This window comes from Hemitrygon akajei, chromosome 25 (genome assembly GCF_048418815.1).
Source record: "Hemitrygon akajei chromosome 25, sHemAka1.3, whole genome shotgun sequence".
Lineage (NCBI taxonomy): Eukaryota > Metazoa > Chordata > Chondrichthyes > Myliobatiformes > Dasyatidae > Hemitrygon > Hemitrygon akajei.
Genome location: NC_133148.1, coordinates 39790343 through 39816714, shown reverse-complemented (window position 1 = coordinate 39816714; position 26372 = coordinate 39790343). Strand labels below are relative to the sequence as shown.

Sequence of the window (26372 nt, the reverse complement as noted above, 5' to 3'; positions counted from 1 at the left end):
TAGTCCCACCAACTTGCTCTCAGCCCATAACCCTCCATTCCTTTCCTGTCCATATACCTATCCAATTTTACTTTAAATGACAATACCGAACCTGCCTCTACCACTTCTACTGGAAGCTCATTCCACACAGCTACCACTCTCTGAGTAAAGAAATTTCCCCTCGTGTTACCCTTAAACTTTTGCCCCCTAACTCTCAACTTATGTCCTCTTGTTTGAATCTCCCCTACTCTCAATGGAAAAAGCCTATTCACGTTAACTCTATCTATTCCCCTCATAATTTTAAATACCTCTATCAAGTCCCCCTTCAACCTTCTACGCTCCAAAGAATAAAGACCTAACTTGTTCAACCTTTCTCTGTAACTTAGGTGCTGAAACCCAGGTAACATTCTAGTAAATCTTCTCTGTACTGTCTCTATTTTGTTGACATCTTTCCTATAATTCGGTGACCAGAACTGTACACAATACTCCAAATTCAGCCTTACCAATGCCTTGTACAATTTTAACATTACATCCCAACTCCTATACTCAATGCCCTGATTTATAAAGGCTAGCATACCAAAAGTTTTCTTCACCACCCTATCCACATGAGATTCCACCTTCAGGGAACTATGCACCATTATTCCTAGATCACTCTGTTCTACTGCATTCTTCAATGCCCTACCATTTACCATGTATGTCCTATTTGGATTATTCCTACCAAAATGTAGCACCTCACACTTATCAGCATTAAACTCCATCTGCCATTGTTCAGCCCACTCTTCTAACTGGTCAAAATCTCTCTGCAAGCTTTGAAAACCTACTTCATTATCCACAACGCCACCTACCTTAGTATCATCTGCATACTTACTAATCCAATTTACCACCTCATCATCCAGATCATTAATGTATATGACAAACAACATTGGACCCAGTACAGATCCCTAGTCACTGGCCTCCAACCTGACAAACAGTTATCCACCACTACTCTCTGGCATCTCCCATCTAGCACTGATTATCAATTGGCATCTCCCTAGAGTGAGGGGTTTAGATGGGGTGGAGTTTGTTAGGTGTTTCTGGAAGGTTTCTTGACACAATATGTAGATAAGCCTACAAGAGGAGAGGCTGTACTTGATCTGGTACTGGGAAATGAACCTGGTCAGGTGTCAGATCTCTCAGTGGGAGAGTATTTTGGAGATAGTGATCACAATTCTATCTCCTTTACCGTAGCATTGGAGAGGGACAGGAAAGACAAGTTAGGGAAACGTTTAATTGGAATAAGGGGAAATATGAGGCTATCAGGCAGGAACTTGGAAGCGTAAATTAGGACAGATGTTCTCAGGGAAATGTATGGAAGAAATGTGGCAAATGTTCAGGGATATTTGCGTGGGGTTCTGCATAGGTATGTTCCAATGAGACGGAAAGGTTGGTAGGGTACAGGAACTGTGGTGTGCAATGGCTGTTGTAAATCTAGTCAAGGAGAAAAGAAAAGCTCATGAAAGGTTCAAAAAACTAGGTAATGATAGAGATCTAGAAGATTATAAGACTAGCAGGAAGGAGCTTAAGAGTGAAATTAGGAGAGCCAGAAGGGGCCATGAGAAGGCCTTGGCGGACAGGACTAAGGAAACCCCCAAGGCATTCTACAAATATGTGAGGAGCAAGAGGATAAGACGTGAGAGAATAGGACCAATCAAGTGGAAAAGTGGAACCGGAGGAGATAGCAGAGGTACTTAATGAGTACTTTGCTTCAGTATTCACTATGGAAAAGGATCTTAGTGATTGTAGGGATGACTTGCAGCAGACTGAAAAGCTTGAGCATGTAGATATTAAGAAAGAGGATGTGCTGGAGCTTTTGGAAAGCATCAAGTTGGATAAGTCACCGGGACCAGACGAAATATACCCCAGGCTACTGTGGGAGGTGAGGGAGGAAATTGCTGAGCCTCTGGCAATGATCTTTGCATCATCCATGGGTTCCGGAGGATTGGAGGGTTGTGGATGTTGTTCCCTTATTCAAGAAAGGGAGTAGAGATTGCCCAGGAAGTTATAGACCAGTGAGTCTTACTTCAGTGGTTGGTAAGTTGATGGAGAAGATCCTGAGAGGCAAGATTTATGAGCATTTGGAAAGCCATATGATTAAGAATAGTCAGCATGGCTTTGTCAAAGGCAGGTTATGAGCCTGATTGAACTTTTTGAGGATGTGACTAAACACATTGATGAAGGTAGAGCCGAAAAGGACGTTCAGGAAGAAAGGTGTCGCTGTCATCGCTGCACGGGGTGGACCTGTAGGCTTTTATGGGTTGAATGCCCGGTGTCCCTGCTGTCGCAGAAATTACTGTAAATTTTCTGTGAACAATCCCGTTTTTGCCTGCCTGGTGGGGTGGGGAAGCACAGCCCCTGCTGATCCAAGAGCAGTCTTGCTTGCTGAGCTGAAGGCAGCAGTCGGAGCTCTGCTGTTAACCATGGCCCCTGAGATGCGCTTAGGAACGGTGATTTTGAGAGATGGCGCAGTTTACCCCTTACTATAGCTGGGAGAATTCAATCAGTGACAATGACTGTACTTCCCAGATTTCTTTACTTGTTCTAGTGCTTGCTGGTTTTCTTACCCAAGTTATTTTTCAAATCAGTCGACCAAGCTATAACCTCCTTTATTTGGGAAAATAAGGCCCCAAGGGTTAATAAGCACTCTCTAAAGAGGTTATGACGTAGGTGGAATGGGCCTTCCTAGCTTTATTCATTATTACTGGGCATCGAACATTCAAAAGGTATTATTCTGGCTTCACCGGTCAGATATAAACTGACGCCTGCTTGAGACACGGTTTTGCCATTCCTCGTCTCTCCCAGCTTTAGTGTATTCTTCCTTGCCATTGAAATCCTCTCAATTCACATCTAACCCGGTCGTGCTCTCCACCCTCAAAATTTTTAATCAATTTCGCTGCCACTATAAGTTCACATCAGCTTCAGTTTTGGGTCCCATTCAGAGAATCCATCTATTTCTTCCCTCCACGCTCGATTCAGTTTTTAGACATTGGGGTTTGAACGGTCTTACGTGCGTTCAGGATTTGTACACTGATAGTTTTGATAACCTGTGCTGTAAATATGGCCTTCCGCATAATCATTTTTATAAATATCTGCAGATTCGCCACTTTGTCAGGGAAAAATTTCTCTCTTTTCCTGATCTACCACCTGCTATGTTGTGGGAAAAACTCACTCTTAGCTTTAATAATAAAGGGCTGATCTCTGTACTATACTCTCAGCTGATGTAGAGACCCAACATTACATCCTTGCTTTTGTATTCCAGTCCAGTTTTGTTGATAATACAAAGATTGGAGGTGTAGTGGACAGTGAGGAAGGTTTTCAAAGCTTGCAGAGGGATTTGGACCAGATGGAAAAATGGGCTGAAAAATGGCAGATGGAGTTTAATTCATACAAGTGTGCACTTCGGAAGGTAAAACCAAGGTAGAACATACAAGGTAAATGGTAGGGCACTGAGGAGTGCAGTAGAACAGAGGGATCTAGGAATACAGATACAAAATTCCCTAAAAGTGGCATCACAGGTAGATAGGGTAGTAAAGAGAGCTTTTGGTACAGTGGCCTTTATAAGTCAAAGCATTGAGTATAAGAGTTGGAATGTTATGGTGAGGTTGTATAAGGCATTGGTGAGGCCGAATTTGGAGTATTGTGTGCAGTTTTGGTCACTGAATTACAGGAAGGATATTAATAAGGCTGAAAGAGTGCAGAGAAGGTTTACAAGGATATTGCCGGGTCTTCAGAAACTGAGTTACAGAGAAAGGTTGAATAGGTTAGGACTTTATTCCCTGGAGCGTAGAAGAATGAGGGGTGATTTGATAGAGGTGTATAAGATTATGATGGGTATAGATAGAGTGAATGCAAGCAGGCTTTTTCCACTGAGGCTAGGGGAGAAAAAAACCAGAGGACATGGGTTAAGGGTGAAGGGGGAAAAGTTTAAAGGGAACATTGGTGGTGGGGCTTCTTCACACAGAGAGTGGTCGGAGTGTGGAATGAGCTGCTGGATGAAGTGGTGAATGCGGGCTCACTTTTAACATTTAAGAAAAACTTGGACAGGTACATGGATGAGAGGTGTATGGAGGGATATGGTCCAGGTGCAGGTCAGTGGGACTAGGCAGAAAAATGGTTCGGCACAGCCAAGAAGGGCCGAAGGGCCTGTTTCTGTGCTGTAATGTTCTATGGTTCTATGTCTTTGGGAGTTCAAGATCTAAACAAAACTACGACTAGCTGGGAGGATGACCTTGGTATGGATCTGGCTGAGGAATATTGGGCAAAAGCATTGAATAGGGTTCATTCCTCGTCATCGTGCTAGACTGGGGCTCATACAATTTAAAGTTTTACACAGGGTACATTTAAGTAAAGCCAGGCTTGCTGACATGTATCCCGGGACAGACGCTGGTTGTGACAGGTCTGTCACAGACCTCCGGCTGGTTTAGAGCATGCATTTTGGTCTTGCCCTCGGCTTGATGGCTGTTGGGCACTGGTTTTTAAAATTATCAGTGAGCTTTGGAGGTGACACTGAGACCTTGCCTGCTTATAGCTGTATTTGGTGTGGTGGATGATGCTTTGGGTTTAAATGCAAACCAGTCAGATATCGTTGCATTTACATCGCTTTTGGCCCGTAGGAGAATCCTGCTGGTCTGGAAATCTGCCACTCCCCCATCTGCTGCTGCTTGGTTAGAGGACATAATGTTTTTTTTAAATTAGAAAAGATTAAATTCACTCTGAGGGGGTCTGTGAAAAAGTTCTATTTGAAATGGGGACCTTTCTTGTCATATTTTGGGAGTCTTAAGGAATTACCTACTAGTTGAGGGCATCTGAATGTACTTGGGAAGTTGCCTCTCTTTTAACACGCAGATGGTTTACCTCACAGGGTGGTTGATGAATTGTAATATGGATCATCTGACATGTTGTGGATGTGTGTGGGCCTTCGTTTGAAGAAGTGTGGGGGTATGGCTGTGAAATGTATTTGTGAATTGTTGTATTGTAAATACATTAGCTGCCATGGTCTGTTCGGGGAGGGAGGGTGAGGGGAGGTTTGTTTAGGGGTAGGATATAAAAGCAAAATGGAGGAAAGTGTAATCCATTATGTATTCTGTATTGTGTCATTCCTTCAACAAAAATAAAAATTTAAAAAAAGAATGGTGGCCCCTGGAACACAAAGGTTACGGTCTGAGGAGCAACTAATGGCCCCAGATCTGTATTTGCTGGAGCTTGGGGGCAGGATCCCCTTGAAACCTGTCAAGTATTGAAATGTATGGATATAGGGTGGACCTGGAGAGGTTGTATCCTTTAGTGGGGGAGTCTAGGACCAGGGGGCACAAACTCAGAATAAAAGGACGTTCCTTTAGAACAGAGATGGGCAGATATTTCTTTAGCCAGTAGGGTGGTGAATCTATGGAATTCATTGCCACAGACATCTGTGGAGGCCCAGTAGATTTAAAGTAGAAGTTGATAGGTCCTTGAGTAATAAGGGTGTCAGAGGTTATGAGAATGCAGGAGAGGGAAAATAAATCGGCCATGATGGAATGGTGGAGCAGAGTTGATGGGCCAAATGGCCTATCGCGTCAAGACTACAGCCATCTCTCTCTCTCTCTCTCTCACACACACACACACACACAGTAGGTCAGGCAGCGTCTATGGAGAGGAATACACGGTCGACCTTTTGGACTGAGACCCTTCTTCAGAACCCCACTTCCGCGGCGCAAGCAGAGATTTTTAAGACCATAAATCTGGTTCTGAGTGATATCGATCTGTACCTCGCAATACTTTGTCCTTTTAAACCTCCCCCCCTCCCAACATGACATCTCAAAGGGCCCCGTGGTCCGCTAACCACGGCAGCAGAGTCGCTGGAGTTGTGCACAGCAAGACTCCACAAACAACTGTTGGCTGGAGGGGCAGCCAATGAGCACCTTAGAAGTGAGCTTCGATTGCATTAACAAGAACCAATGTCGATGATGAACAGGGAGCGAACTGCAGCAACAACCTTGCACTCAACATCAGTAAGACCCAAGAATTGATTGTGGACTGCAGAAAGGGTAAGACGAGGGACCTCACACCCAGTCCTCATCACGGGACGGAAAGTGGAGAGACCGAGCAATTTCAAGTTCCCAGGTGTCAATATCTCCGAGGATCTCACCTGGACCCAACACATCGATGCAGTTATAATGAAAGTAAGGCCATCAGTATATGGCATTGGCGATTTGGTATGTCACTGAAAACAGTTGGAGATTTCTACAGGCGTACCAGGGAAAGAATTCTAACCGGCTGCACCACGGTCTCGTATGGTGGTGGTGATTGGTGGGGGGGGGGGGGGGGGGGCTGCTGGCTGCCATATTAACTTGAAGGAAGTTGTAAACTCAGTCAGCTCCTGGATACTACAAAGGAGCAATGCCTCAGGAAGGTGGTGACTATCATTAAGGACCCCCACCTCCCAGGATGTGCCTCCTTCTCATTGTTAGTATTAGGGAGGAGGTAGAGGAGCCTGAAGACACACACTCAACGATTCAGGAACAGCTTCTTCCCCTCTGCCAACCGATTTCTGAATGGACATTGAACCCATGAACACTACCTCACTATTTTTTAACTCCCACTTTTGCACTACTTATTTAACTACTATATATATATATATATATATATATATATATAGTGTTGGCATGTGGCCAAGTGGTTAAGGCATTTGTCTAGTGATCTGAAGGTCGCTAGTTCGAGCCTTGGCTGAGGCAGCGTGTTGTGTCCTTGAGCAAGGTATTTAACCACACATTGCTCTGTGACGACACCAGTGCCAAGCTGTATTGGTCCTAACGCCCTTCCCTTGGACAACATCGGTGGCGTGGAGAGGGGAGACTTGTAGCTTGGGCAACTGCCGGTCTCCCATACAACCCTGCCCAGGCCTGCACCCTGGAAACTCTCCAAGGTGCAAATCCATGGTCTATCGAGACTAACGGAGGCCTACCTACCATAATTCAGTTTTAACAGGCATTATAATCTTATACATTGCATTGTGCTGCTACCGCCGCTAAGTTAACAAATTTCACGACACTCGCCGGTGACATTAACCCTGGTTCTGAGGTGCCGCAGCCAGAATTCTTCAGCTGATGGAACCACGTGACGGAGCACTACAGAAAATTTGACAAACAGGGATGGATGTGTTCCAACTCATCTTTATTGAACAGGTCGAAGTATGTTTTCTACAAATAAAACAAAGCTGAAAGATGTCCAGAGACTGAGATACAGAGGCTGGGATGAGCAGATCTTCACACACACTCACACTCATTTACACAGTCAGACACACACTCACCACATTCTCCCATGGAAATACATATTCACTCCCAAACACACACACACTTGCTCACAGATACACACGTTTGTTCATGGACATAAGCACAGACACAGATAGACCGTCAGAAACACACGCGCACACGGCAGTAACAAGTCTACTAATGAAGGTGCCACCAGCAGGTTTTTGTTACCCTTCCCCTGCCAATGTTTTGGAGTGGATTGTGGAAAATCTCCCGGGATCCCCCCCCCTCCTGCTCTCCAATGACCCTTTTCCCGAACCAATCTCACCCCTTGGGAACTCGCGCCACTGTGCCTGGGGAGGAAGGGGAGTGGCACACGGATAATGTCAAGATGGAGGGCTATGTGGGAAGGAAGGGTTAGATTGACCTTGGAGATCACAGCACAACATTGTGGGCCGAAGGGCCTGTACTGGAATCTCTCTCCAAGCCTCTATCCACGTCCATCCAAAACACCACCGTACCCGCCTCTACCGTCTCCGCTAGCGAGTACGCGAGTGTCGACGGGCTTTGTCTGCACAAGTGGTCGTGCAACGCTGTCGCCAGCCCAGATGCCAGCCATCCCCTTCACAAATAAATTTTAAAAAACACGAACAAATTCCCCCCAGCGGTGGGGCCCCCACCTTCCATCACAGGTCAATAACCGCTGAACCCTACTGGCAGCAACGAAAATCTCAGTTTGCTTTCACGTCTCAGGTTTGTACAATATGATATAAATATAGAAAACTATCAGGAAACAGTGGGAATGCTCTCCCTTTGTGGTTGTGGAGCTCCTAAGGCAGCTGTAGTCTACATGTGTCTTGTACTGTAAGATCTACCGTTTACTAAGAACGTCCCTCCCTCACGGCCTCTCAATCCCATTCAAATCGGATTTTGGGAGGTTGTACGTGACCGAGGAACCCCCCCCCCCCGTCCCTCTGTACACCGCCCAATGAACTACCCTTCCTTCCCTCGGGCACAGAAAGGCTCCACGTCACATCAAAGGCCGGTGCGAGTTTGGGTCGAAATGGGGGCTGCACCGCAGCTTCACCGTCGTTCGAGCTTTCCGATAGAACGGGTAGTGAGGGGAGCAGAACGCGGGGTGCTTAAAAAAAGAGTAACATCGTGCAAGTTGGCTGCAACCCACCGAGCCCTGCTGAGGGAGGGAGTGACCTATGTACAGACACGGGGCTGAAACTTGGTGGTGGTGCAGCGTGTCCTCGAGGAGTACTGTTTGGATTGAGGCTCGTGTCGGTGAGGAGTTACGGTGGGAGGAACGAGGAAGGAGGGGTTTACTAACCACAATTTACGTAAAAATACGACACAACCAAATAGCTTATGGCCACTCTCTGAGAAAGCGTCGTTCTGTAACAGATCTCCTGGGAGAGGTCATGTCCGCATGAAGTGGGGGGCAGGAGAAGGTCAGATTTCCACAGCCACGGGTGACCGCCTGCTTCAGGAATCCTGTGTTTGTGTCTGTACATTCTCGCCTACTTGGGAACAGACAGATCAGCTCAAATCTAGGTCCAAGAGTTGCCCGGTCGGGAGGCAGATACTTTGATCGTCGAGCCTCGGTGCCGGCTCCGATCTGCGGCCGATTTCTCGGGGGCGGAGGGGGTGTGGGATGAGGGGGCGTTTCACAGATGGTCAAGCGGTCGTCACAGTCTATAGGATGCTGACCCTCTCACTGAGCCCCTGGCCGTCACCCTCCCTCCAGCTGCCCGCAGGCGGCAGCCGGCTGGCCTTGTGGGGCTGGTACTGCAGCGAGCGGCTCAGGGCGAACGTCTCCCAGCGCAGGTCGTCGCTCTCGTGGGTCAGGTACCTCTCGCCCATTTTGCACTCGAGCTCTCGCAGATCCAGCCAGGTCTGGTGGTCCTGGGTGGGGAGAGAGAGAGAGAGGAGGGGGTTGTCAGAGATCGGAAAAGATGGCCAGTCACCAGAGAGATTCTGTAAATGGCTTACCATCGTTACGTGTACCAAGGTACACGGAAACCGAGATTCAGGCAGCATGACAGCGTAGTGTTGCAAAAGGTTATAACTTGTTTCAATGGCACCACAGCATTTGAGCAGAAAACAAACTCTCCCTCAATGTCGCAGAAACAAAGGAGCTGGTTGTGACTACAGGAGGAATGGAGGCAGGCTAACCCTATTGACATCAATGGATCTGGGGTTGAGAGGGTGAACAGCTTTAAGTTCCTCGACATCCACATCACCGAGGACCTCACGTGGTCTGTACACACCGGCTGTGTGGTGAAAAAAACACAACAGCGCCTCTTTCACCTCAGACGGTTGAGGAAGTTTGGTATGGGCCCCCAAATCCTTAGAACTTTCTACAGGGGCACAATTGAGAGCATCCTGACTGGCTGCATCACTGCCTGGTATGGGAACTGTACCCTCCCTCAATCGCAGGACTCTGCAGAGAGTGGTGCGGACAGCCCAGCACATCTGTAGATGTGAACTTCCCACTACTCAGGATATTTACAAAGACAGGTGTGTAAAAAGAGTCCGAAGGATCATTGGGGACTTGAGTCACCCCAACCACAAACTGTTCCAGCTGCTACTATCCGGGGAAATGGTACCGCAGCATAAAAGCCAGGACCAACAGGCTCCAGGACAGCTTCTCCCAGCAGGCCATCAGACTGATTAACTGATGTTGACACAACTGTATTTCTATGTTATATTGACTGTCCTGTTGTACATACTATTTATTACAAATTATTATAGATTGCACATTTAGATGGAGACGTAATGTAAGAGATTTTTACTCCTCATGTATGTGAAGGATGCAAGGAATCAAGTCAATTCACTTCAATCCTAACAGGTCGGTCAGCACAGTGACCATACTGGAGTCACCATAATTCAAGGGAGGTACTGAACTGGGGGTGGTGTGGGGGGGGGGGGTGGTGTGTGTGTGTGTCCCCATCCATCCGTCTGTCTGTCCCACTTGGAGTACTGTGCTCAGTTCTGGTCACCTCACTACAGGAAGGATGTGGAAACCATAGAAAGGGTGCAGAGGAGATTTACAAGGATGTTGCCTGGACTGGGTAGCATGCCTTATGAGAATAGGTTGAGTGAACTCGGTCTTTTCTCCTTGGAGCGAAGGAGGGTGACAGGTGACCTGATAGAGGTGTATAAGATGATGAGAGGCATTGATCATGTGGATAGTCAGAGGCTTTTCCCAGGGCTGAAATAACTAACACGAGAGGGCACAGTTTTAAGGTGCTTGGAAGTAGGTACAGAGGCGATAGAAAACACAGAAAACCTTTCAGCCCACAAAGCTGTGCCGAACATGTCCTTACCTTAGAACTACCTAGGCTTACCCATAGCCCTCTATTTTTCTAAGCTCCATGTATCCATCCAGGAGTCTCTTAAATACCCTATCATATCCACCTCCACCACCACCACCGGCAGCCCATTCCATGCACTCACCTCTCTCTGTGTAAAAAACTTACCCCTGACATCCCTCTGCACCTACTTTCAGGGGTAAGTTTTTCACGCAGAGAGGAATGAGTGTGTGGAATGGGCTGCCGGCAATAGTGGTGGAGGTGGATATGATAGGGTCTTTTAAGAGACTCCTGGATAGGTACATGGAGCTTAGAGAAATAGAGGGCAACCCTAGGTAATTTCTAAAGTAAGTACATGTTTGGCTAGTAACTAAGGATGTGGATTGTGCTAATGTGGTAACAGGGAATTGCAAAGACTCACTGAATGCGGAAGTGACAGACCAAAGTTTCAGGAAGTTGACTAATGACATTGTAGTGAGTGAGCACCCATTGCTGTGATGGAAATCGGATTGATTGATTTGCTTACAGAGCAGAATAAGCCCTCTGGCACTTTGAGCCACGCCGCCCAGCAACCCCCAATTTAACCTGACCTTATCATGGGACATTAACCAATTAACCTACCAGCCGGTACGCCTTTGAAACCGGAGCACCCGGAGGAAACCCACACGGTCACGGGGAGAATGTACAAACTCCTCACAGGCAGTGGCGGGAATTGAACTCGAGTTGCCCGTGCTGAGCTACAGTGAAAAGCTTGTCTTGCATACTACTCATACAGATATGGGGTGGCATGTGGAATAGTGGTCGGCACAGCATTGTACCGTAACAACGACCCAGGTTCGATTCCCGCCACTGCCTGTGAGGAGTTTGTACATTCTCCCCGTGACAGTGTGGGTTTCCTCCGGGTGCTCCGGTTTCCTCCCACAGTCCAAAGACGTACCGGTTGGTAGGTTAATAATTGTTATTAATTAGGCTCAATAACTAGGCTCTGATTAAATCAGGTGATAAGGTCACAGTTAGATATATTGTGAGGTCAAGAACGCATCTTAACGCACATGGTGGGGAAGAAACTCTCCTTTAGCCTGGTAGTACGTGCCCTCAGACAAACTCTTCTCCCTCCTGCCGTCTGGGAAAAGGCTCTGAAGCATTCGGGCTCTCACCACCAGACCATGTAACCGTTTCTTCCCCCAAGCTATCAGACTCCTCAATACCCAGAGCCTGGACTGACACCCTACTGCCCTGTTGTCCTGTTTGTTATTTATTGTAATGCCTGCACTGTTCTGTGCACTTTATGCAGTCCTGGGTAGGTCTGTAGTCCTAGTGTAGTTTTTTTCTGTGTTGTTTTTTTACGTAGTTCAGTCTAGTTTTTGTACTGTTTCATGTAACACCATGGTCCTGAAAAACGTTGTCTCATTTTTACTGTGTACTGTACCAGCAGTTATGGTCGAAATGACAATAAAAGTGACTTGACTTTCCAGTTTTTGCATCTTCTACTGAGAGGATGTCCCTTCTAAGGTCATCTCACTTTGGCCACATCTCTCCCAGCTTTCCTGACCCGTGCACACACTCCCAAACCTCACTCTGCCACCTCCGGTAAGAGTGCAGCCTCGACAGGCTTTGTCAGCCAGGGGGCCGGTGAGAGAATCGCCCCACCCAGGTCACACCGGCATCGACCAGGCGCTTCAAAAAGCATTGGACGGGAGACGGGAGGTGCGGGGGAGAGGTTTCGCGGGGTGCTTGACCGCAAAGTGGCAGCGGAGGCGATGGGCCCAAGCCCGGCACGGCGGGGTTGAACCCACTGCTCCCGGGCTCGGTGTTACCACCGGCTTGACAGCTTCCCAGCCAATCCGTCCCGCACGTTACCTGCAGGAACGGGTGGCTCAACGACTTGTCCACACTGTATCGTTTCCTCATCTTCACTTGCAGCAGGTTGTTGATGAGGTCGATGCCTGAAGGACAGAACAGATCACCACAGGTCAGAAAAGTCTGAAGAGGTGCTGGGAATGTTCCCAGGACAGGAACGGTTGTGTTTGGTACAGTGCTGCGCAAATCTCCTAGGCTTATACTGTATATAGACTTTTTATGTAATTTTATGTATTGCACTGTACTGCTGCCACAAAAAAAAAACAAATTTCATGACATGTGTGAGTGATGATAAACCTGATTCTGATCTGGGTCTCTGTTGTGGACTGAGAGTGGGAAGGGAGAATCATGGTTGGGGAAAAGGGGAAGGGAGAGGGGAGGGAGCGGGAAGCACCAGAGAGATATTCTGTAATGATCAATAAACCAATTGTATGGAATCAAATGACCTTGCCTGGTGTCTCTGGGCTGGGTGTGTCTGCACCCACACGACCCCCCCCCCCCACCCTGGCACTCCTTCTCTGCCACCTGTCCTACCCCCCTCCCTCGGTGCTCCACCCTCGTCATTCCCAACATCCTTTGCTCCTGCAGGTTTACAAACTCGCTCTCCGCTCCACGTTGACAAACACAGTACTGTGCAGATGTCTTAGGCGCCCTAGTGATATATATTGTGCCTCAGGGTTTTGCTAAGTGCTGTACAAGAGTAAAATCTCCTTAGTACTGTCTCATCACCCTGTCAAAGCACGAACAGTACAGGTTAGATACAGAGTGAATCTCCCTCTACACTGTCCCATCACACACTCCCAGGACAGGGACAGCACGGGTTAGATACAGAGTGAAGCTCCCTCTACACTGTCCCATCACACACTCCCCGGACAGGGACAGTACGGGTTAGATACAGAGTGAAGCTCCCTCTACACAGACCCATCACACACTCCCAGGACAGGGACAGCACGGGTTAGATACAGAGTGAAGCTCCCTCTACACTGTCCCATCACACACTCCCAGGACAGGGACAGCACGGGTTAGATACAGAGTGAAGCTCCCTCTACACCGTCCCATCACACACTCCCAGGACAGGGACAGCACGGGTTAGATACAGAGTGAAGCTCCCTCTACACCGTCCCATCACACACTCCCAGGACAGGGACAGCACGGGTTAGATACAGAGTGAATCTCCCTCTACACAGACCCATCACACACTCCAGGACAGGGACAGCACGGGTTAGATACAGAGTGAATCTCCCTCTACACTGTCACATCACACACTCCCAGGACAGGGACAGCACGGGTTAGATACAGAGTGAATCTCCCTCTACACTGTCCCATCGCACACTCCCAGGACAGGGACAGCACGGGTTAGATACAGAGTGAAGCTCCCTCTACACTGTCCCATCACACACTCCCAGGACAGGGACACCACAGGTTAGATACAGAGTGAAGCTCCCTCTACACTGTCCCATCACACACTCCCAGGACAGGGACAGCACGGGTTAGATAAGAGTGAAGCTCCCTCTACACTGTCCCATCACACACTCCCAGGACAGGGACAGCACGGGTTAGATACAGAGTGAATCTCCCTCTACACTGTCCCATCACACACTCCCAGGACAGGGACAGCACGGGTTAGATACAGAGTGAATCTCGCTCTACACTGTCACATCACACACTCCCAGGACAGGGACAGCACGGGTTAGATACAGAGTGAAGCTCCCTCTACACTGTCCCATCACACACTCCCAGGACAGGGACAGCACGGGTTAGATACAGAGTGAATCTCCCTCTACACTGTCCCATCGCACACTCCCAGGACAGGGACAGCACGGGTTAGATACAGAGTGAATCTCCCTCTACACTGTCCCATCACACACTCCCAGGACAGGGACAGCACGGGTTAGATACAGAGTGAATCTCCCTCTACACTGTCCCATCACACACTCCCAGGACAGGGACAGCACGGGTTAGATACAGAGTGAATCTCCCTCTACACTGTCCATCACACACTCCCAGGACAGGGACAGCACGGGTTAGATACAGAGTGAAGCTCCCTCTACACTGTCCCATCACACACTCCCAGGACAGGGACAGCACGGGTAAGATACAGAGTGAATCTCCCTCTACACTGTCCCATCACACACTCCCAGGACAGGGACAGCACGGGTTAGATACAGAGTGAATCTCCCTCTACACTGTCCCATCAAACACTCACAGGACAGGGACAGCACGGGTTAGATACAGAGTGAAGCTCCCTCTACACTGTCCCATCACACACTCCCAGGACAGGGACAGCACGGGTTAGATACAGAGTGAATCTCCCTCTACACTGTCCCATCACACACTCCCAGGACAGGGACAGCACGGGTTAGATACAGAGTGAATCTCCCTCTACACTGTCCCATCACACACTCCCAGGACAGGGACAGCACGGGTTAGATACAGAGTGAATCTCCCTCTACACTGTCCCATCACACACTCCCAGGACAGGGACAGCACGGGTTAGATACAGAGTGAATCTCCCTCTACACTGTCCCATCACACACTCCCAGGACAGGGACAGCACGGGTTAGATACAGAGTGAATCTCCCTCTACACTGTCCCATCACACACTCCCAGGACAGGGACAGCACGGGTTAGATACAGAGTGAAGCTCCCTCTACACTGTCCCATCACACACTCCCAGGACAGGGACAGCACGGGTTAGATACAGAGTGAATCTCCCTCTACACTGTCCCATCACACACTCCCAGGACAGGGACAGCACGGGTTAGATACAGAGTGAATCTCCCTCTACACTGTCCCATCACACACTCCCCAGGACAGGGACAGTACGGGTTAGATACAGAGTGAAGCTCCCTCTACACTGTCCCATCACACACTCCCAGGACAGGGACAGCACGGATTAGATAAAGAGTGAAGCTCCCTCTACACTGTCCCATCACACACTCCCAGGACAGGGACAGCACGGGTTAGACACAGAGTGAATCTCCCTCTACACTGTCCATCACACACTCCCAGGACAGGGACAGCACGGGTTAGATACAGAGTGAAGCTCCCTCTACACTGTCCCATCACACACTCCCAGGACAGGGACAGCACGGGTTAGATACAGAGTGAAGCTCCCTCTACACTGTCCCATCACACACTCACAGGACAGGGACAGCACGGTTAGATACAGAGTGAAGCTCCCTCCACACTGTCCCATCACACACTCCCAGGACAGGGACAGCACAGGTTAGATACAGAGTGAAGCTCCCTCTACACTGTCCCATCACACACTCCCAGGACAGGGACAGCACGGGTTAGATACAGAGTGAAGCTCCCTCTACACTGTCCCATCACACACTCCCAGGACAGGGACAGCACGGGTTAGATACAGAGTGAAGCTCCCTCTACACAGACCCATCACACACTCCCTGGACAGGGACAGCACGGGTTAGATACAGAGTGAAGCTCCCTCTACACTGTCCCATCACACACTCCCAGGACAGGGACAGCACGGGTCAGATACAGAGTGAAGCTCCCTCTACACTGTCCCATCACACACTCCCAGGACAGGGACAGCACGGGTTAGATACAGAGTGAAGCTCCCTCCACACTGTCCCATCACACACTCCCAGGACAGGGTCAGCACGGGTTAGATACAGAGTGAATCTCCCTCTACACTGTCCCATCACACACTCCCAGGACAGGGACAGCACGGGTTAGATACAGAGTGAAGCTCCCTCCACACTGTCCCATCACACACTCCCAGGACAGGGTCAGCACGGGTTAGATACAGAGTGAAGCTCCCTCTACACAGACCCATCACACACTCCCAGGACAGGGACAGCACGGGTTAGATACAGAGTGAATCTCCCTCTACACTGTCACATCACACACTCCCAGGACAGGGACAGCACGGGTTAGATACAGAGTGAATCTCCCTCTACACTGTCCCATCACACACTCCCAGGACAGGGACAGCACGGGTTAGATACAGAGTGAATCTCCCTCTACACTGTCCCATCAAACACTCCCAGGACAGGGACAGCACGGGTTAGATACAGAGTGAATCTCCCTCTACACTGTCCCATCACACACTCCCAGGACAGGGACAGCACGGGTTAGATACAGAGTGAATCTCCCTCTACACTGTCACATCGCACACTCCCAGGACAGGGACAACACGGGTTAGATACAGAGTGAATCTCCCTCTACACTGTCCCATCGCACACTCCCAGGACAGGGACAGCACGGGTTAGATACAGAGTGAAGCTCCCTCTACACTGTCCCATCACACACTCCCAGGACAGGGACAGCACGGGTTAGATACAGAGTGAAGCTCCCTCTACACTGTCCCATCACACACTCCCAGGACAGGGACAGCACGGGTTAGATACAGAGTGAATCTCCCTCTACACTGTCCCATCACACACTCCCAGGACAGGGACAGCACGGGTTAGATACAGAGTGAATCTCCCTCTACACTGTCCCATCAAACACTCCCAGGACAGGGACAGCACGGGTTAGATACAGAGTGAAGCTCCCTCTACACTGTCCCATCAAACACTCCCAGACAGGGACAGCACGGGTTAGATACAGAGTGAAGCTCCCTCTACACTGTCCCATCACACACTCCCAGGACAGGGACAGCACGGATTAGATACAGAGTGAAGCTCCCTCTACACTGTCCCATCACACACTCCCAGGACAGGGACAGCACGGGTTAGATACAGAGTGAATCTCCCCTCTACACTGTCCCATCACACACTCCCAGGACAGGGACAGCACGGGTCAGATACAGAGTGAAGCTCCCTCTACACTGTCCCATCACACACTCCCAGGACAGGGACAGCACGGGTCAGATACAGAGTGAAGCTCCCTCTACACTGTCCCATCACACACTCCCAGGACAGGGACAGCACGGGTCAGATACAGAGTGAAGCTCCCTCTACACTGTCCTATCACCCACTCCCAGGACAGGGATAGCACGGGTTAGATACAGAGTGAAGCTCCCTCTACACTGTCCCATCACACACTCCCAGGACAGGGACAGCACGGGTTAGATACAGAGTGAAGCCTCCCTCTGCACTGTCCCATCACACACTCCCAGGACACGGACAGCACAGGTTAGATACAGAGTGAAGCTCCCTCTACACAGACCCATCACACACTCCCAGGACAGGGACAGCACGGGTTAGATACAGAGTGAAGCTCCCTCTACACTGTCCCATCGCACACTCCCAGGACAGGGACAGCACGGGTTAGATACAGAGTGAATATCCCTCTACACTGTCCCAATTCACACTCCCAGGACACGGACAGCACGGGTTAGATACAGAGTGAAGCTCCCTCTGCACTGTCCCATCACACAATCCCAGGACACGGACAGCACGGGTTAGATACAGAGTGAAGTTCCCTCTGCACTGTCCCACAGGACAGGGACAGCACGGGTTAGATACAGAGTGAATCTCCCTCTACACTGTCCCATCACACACTCCCAGGACAGGGACAGAACAGGTTAGATACAGAGTGAAGCTCCCTCTACACTGTCCCATCACACACTCCCAGGACAGGGACAGCACGGGTTAGATACAGAGTGAAGCTCCCTCTACACTGTCCCATCACACTATCAGGAGAGTTCAGACTGGGAGGCTGAAGTCACTCAGGGAATTTCTGGTTGGTTTGCCCCTGGAGACCAAGCTGCCGATTCATGGGTCCAGGTTGTGGCCAGCTGAGGGCTCTGTCCAAGCTAATTGCCTTCCCTGAACAGGGGTTATGTCTGTGTCTGCGTGCCCCTGCAGAAGGGGCACACAGAATCCATGGATACAATGAGGGATTTCAAAGATCAGTGGAGACTTCGAGGGCTCGAGTATATTCCATAAGAGCATCAGACATAGGAGCAGAATTTAGCCATTTTGACTAGCAAGTCTGCTCTGCCATTTCATCACGTCTGATCCATTTCCCTCCCAACCTCATTCTCCTGCCTTCTCCCATAAACTTTCACACCCCGACTAATCAAGAACCTATCAACGTCTGCCTTAGTTGCACCCAGTGATCTGGCCTGTCCACAGACTCACTACACTCAGGCTAAAGAAATTCCTCCTCACCTCCGTTCTAAGTGGACGTCCCTCTATTTTGAGACCATGATCTCTGGTCCTCGACTGCCCTAGCAAAGGAAGCACCCTTTTCACATCCACTCTATGGAGGCATTTCAATATTCAATAGGTTTCAATGAGACTCCCCCATCATTCTTCTAAACTCCAGTGTGTAGGCCCAGAGCCTTCAATTGCTGTTCCTGTGGTAACCTTTTCATTCTCGTGAATCCCCTCTGAATCCTCTCCAAAGTCAGCACGTCCTTCCCTTAGAGAAGGGGCCCCAAAACTGGTCACAGGCCTCCAAGCGAGGCCTCACCAGTGCCTCTTACAGTCTCAGCTTTACACCTGTTAACAGGGATGACTGCGTTTTCATTCGAGCTTGCTGACTGTAGATCGTGTGCGTCGTGGGTTACTTCAGTAAAGTTGTAATTCTGCAATCACAGGCAAAAAAAAACCCCTCCGCTGGAAAAGGGAACGAAAGGGGCAGGAAATCTGAAACTTAAGAGATTCCGCAGAGCTACACAAACAAAATGGTGGAGAAAGTCCGCGGTTTGTTCTGACGAGCGTTGTGAGCACGCTACGGTGGCGTCAGAACGTGCGGGCTGCCCCAGCGCACCCTTAGGTTCAATGTTCCACTTCATACCAGAGTGTACAACCTGAAATTCTTACTCTCCACTGACAGCCACGAAACGGGAGAAAAAACACCCCAAAGAATGAATGAGAAGAAAAACGTTAGAACTCTAACGACATATTTCACCGTACATTTCAATGGACCCATGATAAATAAACTGGAATCTATATCTTGAAGCTTGACGTTAGCCAGGACGGCAACGATTCAGGCCCGAAATGTCACCTGTTTATTTCTCTCCATAGATGCTGCCTGACCCGCCGAGCTCCTCCAGCACTGAGTGTGTGTCGCTCAGGAAAACAGCGGGGGTGGTTCGGTCCGCTACAGAGACGGTAACATACCTTCACGCGAGATCTCCCTCCAGGGGTTGGGGGGATACATGAAGGCAGCATTCTGAATCTGGTCGTTGATGTCTTCGTCCTCGTTGAAGGGGGAAGGTGCCGCTGAGGCTGACGTACATAATCACCCCGACGGACCACATGTCCAGCGAGCGGTTGTAGCCCTTGTTCAGCAGCACCTCGGGCGCCAGGTAGGCCGGCGTCCCCACCACCGATCGGCGGAACGACTTCTCCCCGATGATGCGCGCAAAACCAAAGTCACAGAGCTTCACCTGAGAACCGGGAGTCATCCCCGGGAGGTGTGGGTGGGGGGGATTGTGGGGAGGGAGAGGGGGGGGAGAGAGAGGGGGAGGGAGGGGGAGAGAGAGAGGGGAGGGAGAGGGAGAGAGGGGGAGGGAGGGGAGAGAGAAGGGGAGAGAGGGGAGGGAGAGAGGAGGGAGAGAGAGGGGGAGGGAGAGAGGGGAGGGAGAGAGAGGGGGAGAGAGAGGGGGGGAATGAGAGAAGAGGGGGAAGAGACAGGGGAGAGAGAGAGGGGAGGGAGAGAGAGGGGAGGGAGAGAGAGGGGAGGGAGAGAGAGGGGAGGGAGAGAGAGGGGAGGGAGAGAGAGGGGAGGGAGAGAGAGGGGAGGGAGAGAGAGGGGAGGGAGAGAGAGGGGAGGGAGAGAGAGGGGAGGGAGAGAGAGGGGAGAGAGAGGGGGAGGGAGAGGGGGAGGGAGAGAGGGGAGGGAGAGAGGAGGGAGAAAGGGGAGGGAGAGAGGAGGGAGAGAGAAGGAGAGAGAGAAGGGGAGAGAGAGGGGAATGAGAGGAGGGAAGGGGAAGAGAGAGGGGAGAGAAGGGGAGAGAGTAGGGGAGAGAGTGGGTGAAGAGGGGGAGAGAGAGAGGAAAGGAAGGGGGAGGAGGTGGTGGGAAAGAAGGAGAGAGAGAAGGAGAGATGTTAGAAGGGAATGAGGGTGGGTGGCAAATGGGGTGAGCAAGACAGCAAGGTGAGAGAGAGAGAGAGAGAGAGAGAGAGAGGAGATTGAAACACACAGAGATAAACTTACACCCTAGTTTGTAATCACCTGAGATTACAGCGACAGCTACGAACATAGACCAGCTGAAAATACCCTGCCCCAATTTTAAATGGGGCCATTATCTCCCGCAAGGTTTTAATTCCAAGATACTATTTGTAGTTGCGTTTTCTCTGAACAGGCTTCAACACCCAAGTGACCCAGGCAGAGAGACTCTGCAAACCATTCTAGTCCCTGACCCATTTCTGAAACTGGGGGCCACAGTTTCTAGTCATTTCCAATAAAGAGGGTCACAATACGAATCCTCTCTGGGGTACAACTGGGGAGTGAAGTGAGCTTGGCTCGATCCAATTGCCCCTCTCTACCCTTGTGTGTGGGAAGCTCGGTGGCCAAGGTTTGCCATGCCATTAGAAAACCTCTCTGAGGATCGCCACGTCCAAGATAGTTTCTCCCAAGGGCAGGACCCATTTGAGAGAGAGTTAGGTTTCTGTAAAGAAAAAGAGTGAAAGGTATGTGGAGTTGAGATTACAATCATGTCAGCCATTACCTTAGCAGGGGTGGAGAACCTATGGCACCCGTGCCCAAAACGGCACGCACAAGAACTTTGTCTGCACGCTGCCTGCAAGTGCTGCCCCTCAACTCTTTAAACCCCACCCATGATAAAATGATACATTATGAGTATTTTTACGCCCAAATGAAGCAGTGAATGGTCTTTAGCAACCCAAAAGCAGCGAGATGTTTCCACTGAAAACACCTCATTCCACCTTGTGCCAGTGAGATGATTGTGAGAAGATGCGACATTGGTTAATACCTTTTGAAATGCGGGCAGACCTGGTGTGCACATCAGTATTCGGGTAGTAAATAGTTATAGTGACAGCACAGTTTATAAATTCAATTGTCTTTTTTAAAGATGAGTAAGTTTTGAAGAGGTTTTTCAGGATATTCCATTTACGTCAGTGTCCCTGTTATATCTTTATTCGTACCCAAACAACGGATACACGTTTGATGTTGGCGGTGTTTGCCGAGCTTGGCAATTCACTTGCAGACGTTTCTTCACCAGTCAATGAGGCTTCCTCAGTGCGTAGCTGTTGGTGTTTCTCCCCTGGGGAGTGCTCGTACTTACACAGCCCTCCACAACCGCCACCCCCACGTTTGCTCGCCTTGGTCCTGATTGGCTACCCCTTCAGCTGACCTTTGATTTCCATTGGCTCACATTTCTTCGGCTCTAAGGGTCCCCTAGATGGCATCTATCCTGACATGTTTTCTTTCTCTCCTGATAACTCCGTAAAGACAGCGAAACAGATGCCACCCATGGACCCGAAAGCCAAAGAAACACGAGCCAATAGAATTCAAAGGTCAACCGAAGGGGTAGCCAATCAGGACGGAGGCAAGCGAACAGGGGCCTATATAAACGTGACAGAAACTCCAACAACTACTCGAGCTACCAGTATTGACCATCATCCTCAAAAATACACATAAATAAGAGACAGGGCAACCATTTTCCGTAAAAACGTCCACAATCATTGTCACTCGTTCATTAAGCAGTAATAATCTCTGCTTAAAATTACAGGAGAAAAATTAGTTCTTTTAGAAGATGATGGCCAATTTGCACATACATTCTCAACAAGTTTTGCCACACCCGCCGTATGGAACGGTGTAGCTTGGTGGTTCATTCCAGTTATAAATTGGTATCACGAGCTTCAACAGTCCTACCATTTAGCCTGGGTGTTACCCTGGCTACCTAACCCAACCGGGCTTCAGGCCCCACTTCTCCCCTGGGCCTCTCGGTGGTCATTCAACTAACAGAGGGAGTTCATCGAGCAACCACTGATTCTTCCACAGCCAAACACCGGCTGACAAATACTCCGAGGGCCACTCGACCCGAGTACCGAGTGGATAGAGTGCCCGGTTTTTGGGGTTTGGGTGGGAGGTCTGGAACCAAAAGCAGTCTGGGGAACCCAAGATGGAGGAGTGATAAGCAGCCATCTTGGTCACCGCGGCTACCCACCTGGGGAAAGGGATCGGCCGATGCCAGCAGCACGTTCTCCGGCTTGAGGTCGCAGTGAACGATGTTCTTGAAGTGCAGGTGGCGGAGGGCGACCAGGATCTGTGAGGAGTGAGAGGTACCGCCTTGTTAAAGAGCTGCCTCAAGGAGGAGTCAAGGTATAACAGGAGAGGGAGAGGGGGAGGGGGAGGGGGAAGATAATGTGGAAATACAAAACCCTGGGAGGGACCAGACCAACTGTCCTGCTTCTCAGCTCAGAGGTGGAAAGGTGCTGGGGGAACTCAGCAAGAAGCATTGGTGACCTTAAGATGCAGGACCAGAATTAGGCCATTCAGCCCATCGAGTACTGAGTATGGGAGTTGGGATGTTATTTTGAAGTTGTGTAAGATATTGGCGAGGCATAATTTGTGCACAGAATTAATTATGTGCAGTTTTGGTCACCTACCTACAGGAAAGATGTAAACAAGCTTGAAAGAGTACAAGAGTATGCTGCTGGGTCTGGAGGACCTGAGTTATAAGGAAAGATTGAATAGGTTAGGACTTTGTTCCTTAGAACGTAGAAGACTGAGAGGAGATTTTACTAAGATATGCAAAATCATGAGGGGTATAGACAGGGTAAATGCAAGCAGGTTTTTTCCACTGAGGTTGGGTGGGACTACAACCAGAGGTCATGGGTTGAGGGTGAAAGGTGAAAAGTTTAAGAGGAACACGAAGGGAAACGTCTTCACTCAGAGGGTGGTGAGAGCAGGGAACGAGCTGCCAGCTCAAGTGGTGGATGTGAGCTCGATTTCAACGTTTAAGAGAAGTTTGGATAAGTAGGGAGGGGAACAGAGGGCTGTGGTCCTGGTGCAGGTCGATGGGAGTAGACAAGTCATAAGTGGTTCGGCACAGACTAGATGGGCCGAAGGGCCTATTTCTGCACTTTTCTTTGATTCTCGGTGACAAATCTGAATCAGGCTCCTGTACCTCCTGCTTGAAGAGGGCGTGTACTGGGTGGTTAGGATCCTTAATCGCAGATGCCAAGAGTTCTTAAGTTCCTGCTTTAATTAACAAGCTTTGGGAGTATTTAACAGAGTTGGGGTGGTGAGGTCCTGATCTTTAGACCTCTGACTGTGCCGGCAGGATGAAGACGATGCTAACAGTTTATCATCGTATTTTGTCCTGGCGGTGGTGATGCGGAATCATGGTAGTGGTGAGTGAAACACATTACAGAACCAGTGATTGAAGGTCACTTCCTGCCGCTGCCTGTGAGGAGTTTGCACGCCCTCCCCGTGACTGCTCCGGTTTCCTATCACAGTCCAGAGACACACCGGTCGGCGGGTTAACTGCCTACGTGATGTAATTGGGTGACATGGGCTCGTTGGGGCAAAACTGAGAGAAAGGGCCAGTTACCTGTGTGATCATGAACTTGGTTATCCTCTCTGGCAGTCGCCCCTTCTCGCTGGACAGGATCATCTCCAGCATGTCACCGTGCAGCTTCTCCATGACGACAAAGACCTTCTCGGGCGTCTCGAACATGCATTCCAGGTTGACCACTCCCGAGTGACACAGGCCCTGAAGGAGGAGGAGGAGAAGAAGGGCATCGGTCAGACCATACTTGGGAGTATCATGAGCAGTTTGGGGGCCCCTTACCTAGATCTCGGGAATAAAAGGGTTAATGTATGAGGGGTGTTTGATGGCTCCGGGCCTGTACTCACTGGAGCTTAGAAGAATGAGGGGGATCTCACTGCAACCTTTTGAATATTGCAAGACTTAGATAGGATGGATGTGGAGAGGATGCTTCCTATAGTGGGGAGTCTAGGACCAGAGGACACAGATAGAGTGGATGTGGAGAGGATGTTTCCTGTAGTGGGGGAGTCTAGGACCAGAGGACACAGATAGAGTGGATGTGGAGAGGATGTTTCCTATAGTGGGGAGTCTAGGACCAGAGGACATGGATAGAGTGGATGTGGAGAGGATGTTTCCTATAGTGGGGAGTCTAGGACCAGAGGACACAGATAGAGTGGATGTAGAGAGGATGTTTCCTATAGTGGGGAGTCTAGCGCCAGAGAGCACGGTGTCAGAATACAAAACCCTTTAGAACAGAGACGAGGAGGAATTTCTTTAGCCAGAGAGTGGTGAATCTGTGGAAATCATTGCCACAAATGGCTGTGGAGGCCATTGGGTATATTTAAAGCAGAGGTTTATAGGTTTTTGACTAGCAAGGGCATCAAAGGTAACAGGGACAAGGCTGGAGATTGGGGTTGGGAAGGTTAATAATTCAGCCATGATGGAATGGTGAAGCAGATCTCGATGGGCCAAATTCCCTAATTCTGCTCCGATACCTTGCGGTCTCACGTATAGTGCAGACGTCCTACCCCCCTGTCAACGCGTCACTGATGAGGGAGGGTTTACGGCGGGACCGAATGGCCCTCTGGCACCCAGCTGACCTGGAGGATGGCCACCTCGTTGCGGAGCTGGCTCTCCTGCTTCGTCGGGAATCGCAGCTTGTCGATCACCTTGATGGCCACGTCCCGGCTGGACTCTCGGTGCTTGCCTGGAAATGAAAGCGCAAAAGGCATCGACTTGAGAAGGGAGGCCACTCAGCCCATCGGGCCCCGTGCTAGCTCTTTGCAAGACCCATCCAATGTACTGGAGTCCCATCACCATTACAGACCGTGTCCTGTTGACATTTTATGTTCCGTGCATATATTAATCCCACCTCCTTGCTCATTCCCCAACACCCGAGGACTGGGACAAGCGGGTGCTCGATTCAAAATTCAAGTTCATTTATCAAACATATATCAAAACATACAGTACTGTGCAAATGTCTAAGGCACATATCTAAAGCCAGGGTGTCTAAGACTCTCGCACAGTACTGTAGTAGCTTTATGTATTGCACTGTACTGCTGCTGCAAAAAAAGATCATGACATAAATGAGTGACGATGAACCTGTTTCTGATCTGGGACTCTATTGTGGACTGAGAGTGGGAAGGGGGCAGGGAGAGGGGAATCACGGTTGGGGAAAGGGGAAGGGAGAGGGGAGGGAGCAGGAAGCAACAGAGAGACATTCTGTAATGATCAATAAACCAATTGTTTGGAATCAGATTGCCTTGCCTGGTGTCTCAGGGCCGGGTGTGTCTGCAAACGCACCACCCCCTGGGACTCCGCCTCTGAGACCTGTCCTACCACGACGCTCCACCCTCGCCATTCCCAACACCCTCTGTTCCCGCCAGATTTACAAACTCGCTCTCCGCTCCACGTCGACAAATACAGTCCAGTGCAGAAGTCTCAGGCTCATATACATAGTTAGGGTGCCTAAGAACTTTGGGCGGGACAGCACAGTGAAATGCATCATTAGCGCGAACGAGCAACACGCCCAAGGCAGCACTGGGGGCAGCACGCAAGTGTCGCCACACTTCCGCTGCCAACATCGCACACCCACAACGCTCAGCGGAACGACTCAGAACACGACCGCAGCAGGACAAGCCCCAGTCACGCGCACACACCGTCCTTTAACCCCAGCCGACCCAGATTCAGGCCTTCAGGCACAGGGCTCCAACTCGCACAGACTCGGTTCCAGGCAGTGGACCTCCTCCTCTGGACTTCTGTTTCAACCTTTGGGCCTCATTCCCAGGACGGTCTGCATGGACTCAGTGGGTCAAATGGCCTGTTTCCAGGAATCTATGACTTTTCCCATCAATTACTTATCCAATTCCCTCTTGAAAAGAAACTATAAATCGTCTCCCCTCCCTCCCTCAACTCAAGAGATCTCTGAGGTATCTTTGACAGAGGACATGGAAAAAGACAAAATCAGTCCAGACATTATATTGGAACTCTCAGGTATTTTGGCCTCAGTACCAGGGGTGCTGGTAGGGGAGCACCGATGCCTTTGAACAGAAAATCCTACAAAAG

General features: G+C 49.8%; 1 protein-coding gene across 1 annotated transcript in view; it reads right to left on the bottom strand.

Moving 5' to 3' along the window:
* Nucleotides 1–7150: 7150 nt before the first annotated feature.
* Nucleotides 7151–26372, bottom strand: part of prkd2 (protein kinase D2) — a 136718-nt gene continuing 117496 nt past the window's right edge. Inside the window, 7 exon segments of the mRNA XM_073029351.1 lie at nucleotides 7151–9155; nucleotides 12425–12510; nucleotides 19468–19558; nucleotides 19560–19736; nucleotides 22482–22580; nucleotides 23871–24032; nucleotides 24908–25014. Of these exon segments, the coding sequence (XP_072885452.1) occupies nucleotides 8946–9155; nucleotides 12425–12510; nucleotides 19468–19558; nucleotides 19560–19736; nucleotides 22482–22580; nucleotides 23871–24032; nucleotides 24908–25014 (932 nt within the window). The 3' untranslated portion in view covers nucleotides 7151–8945.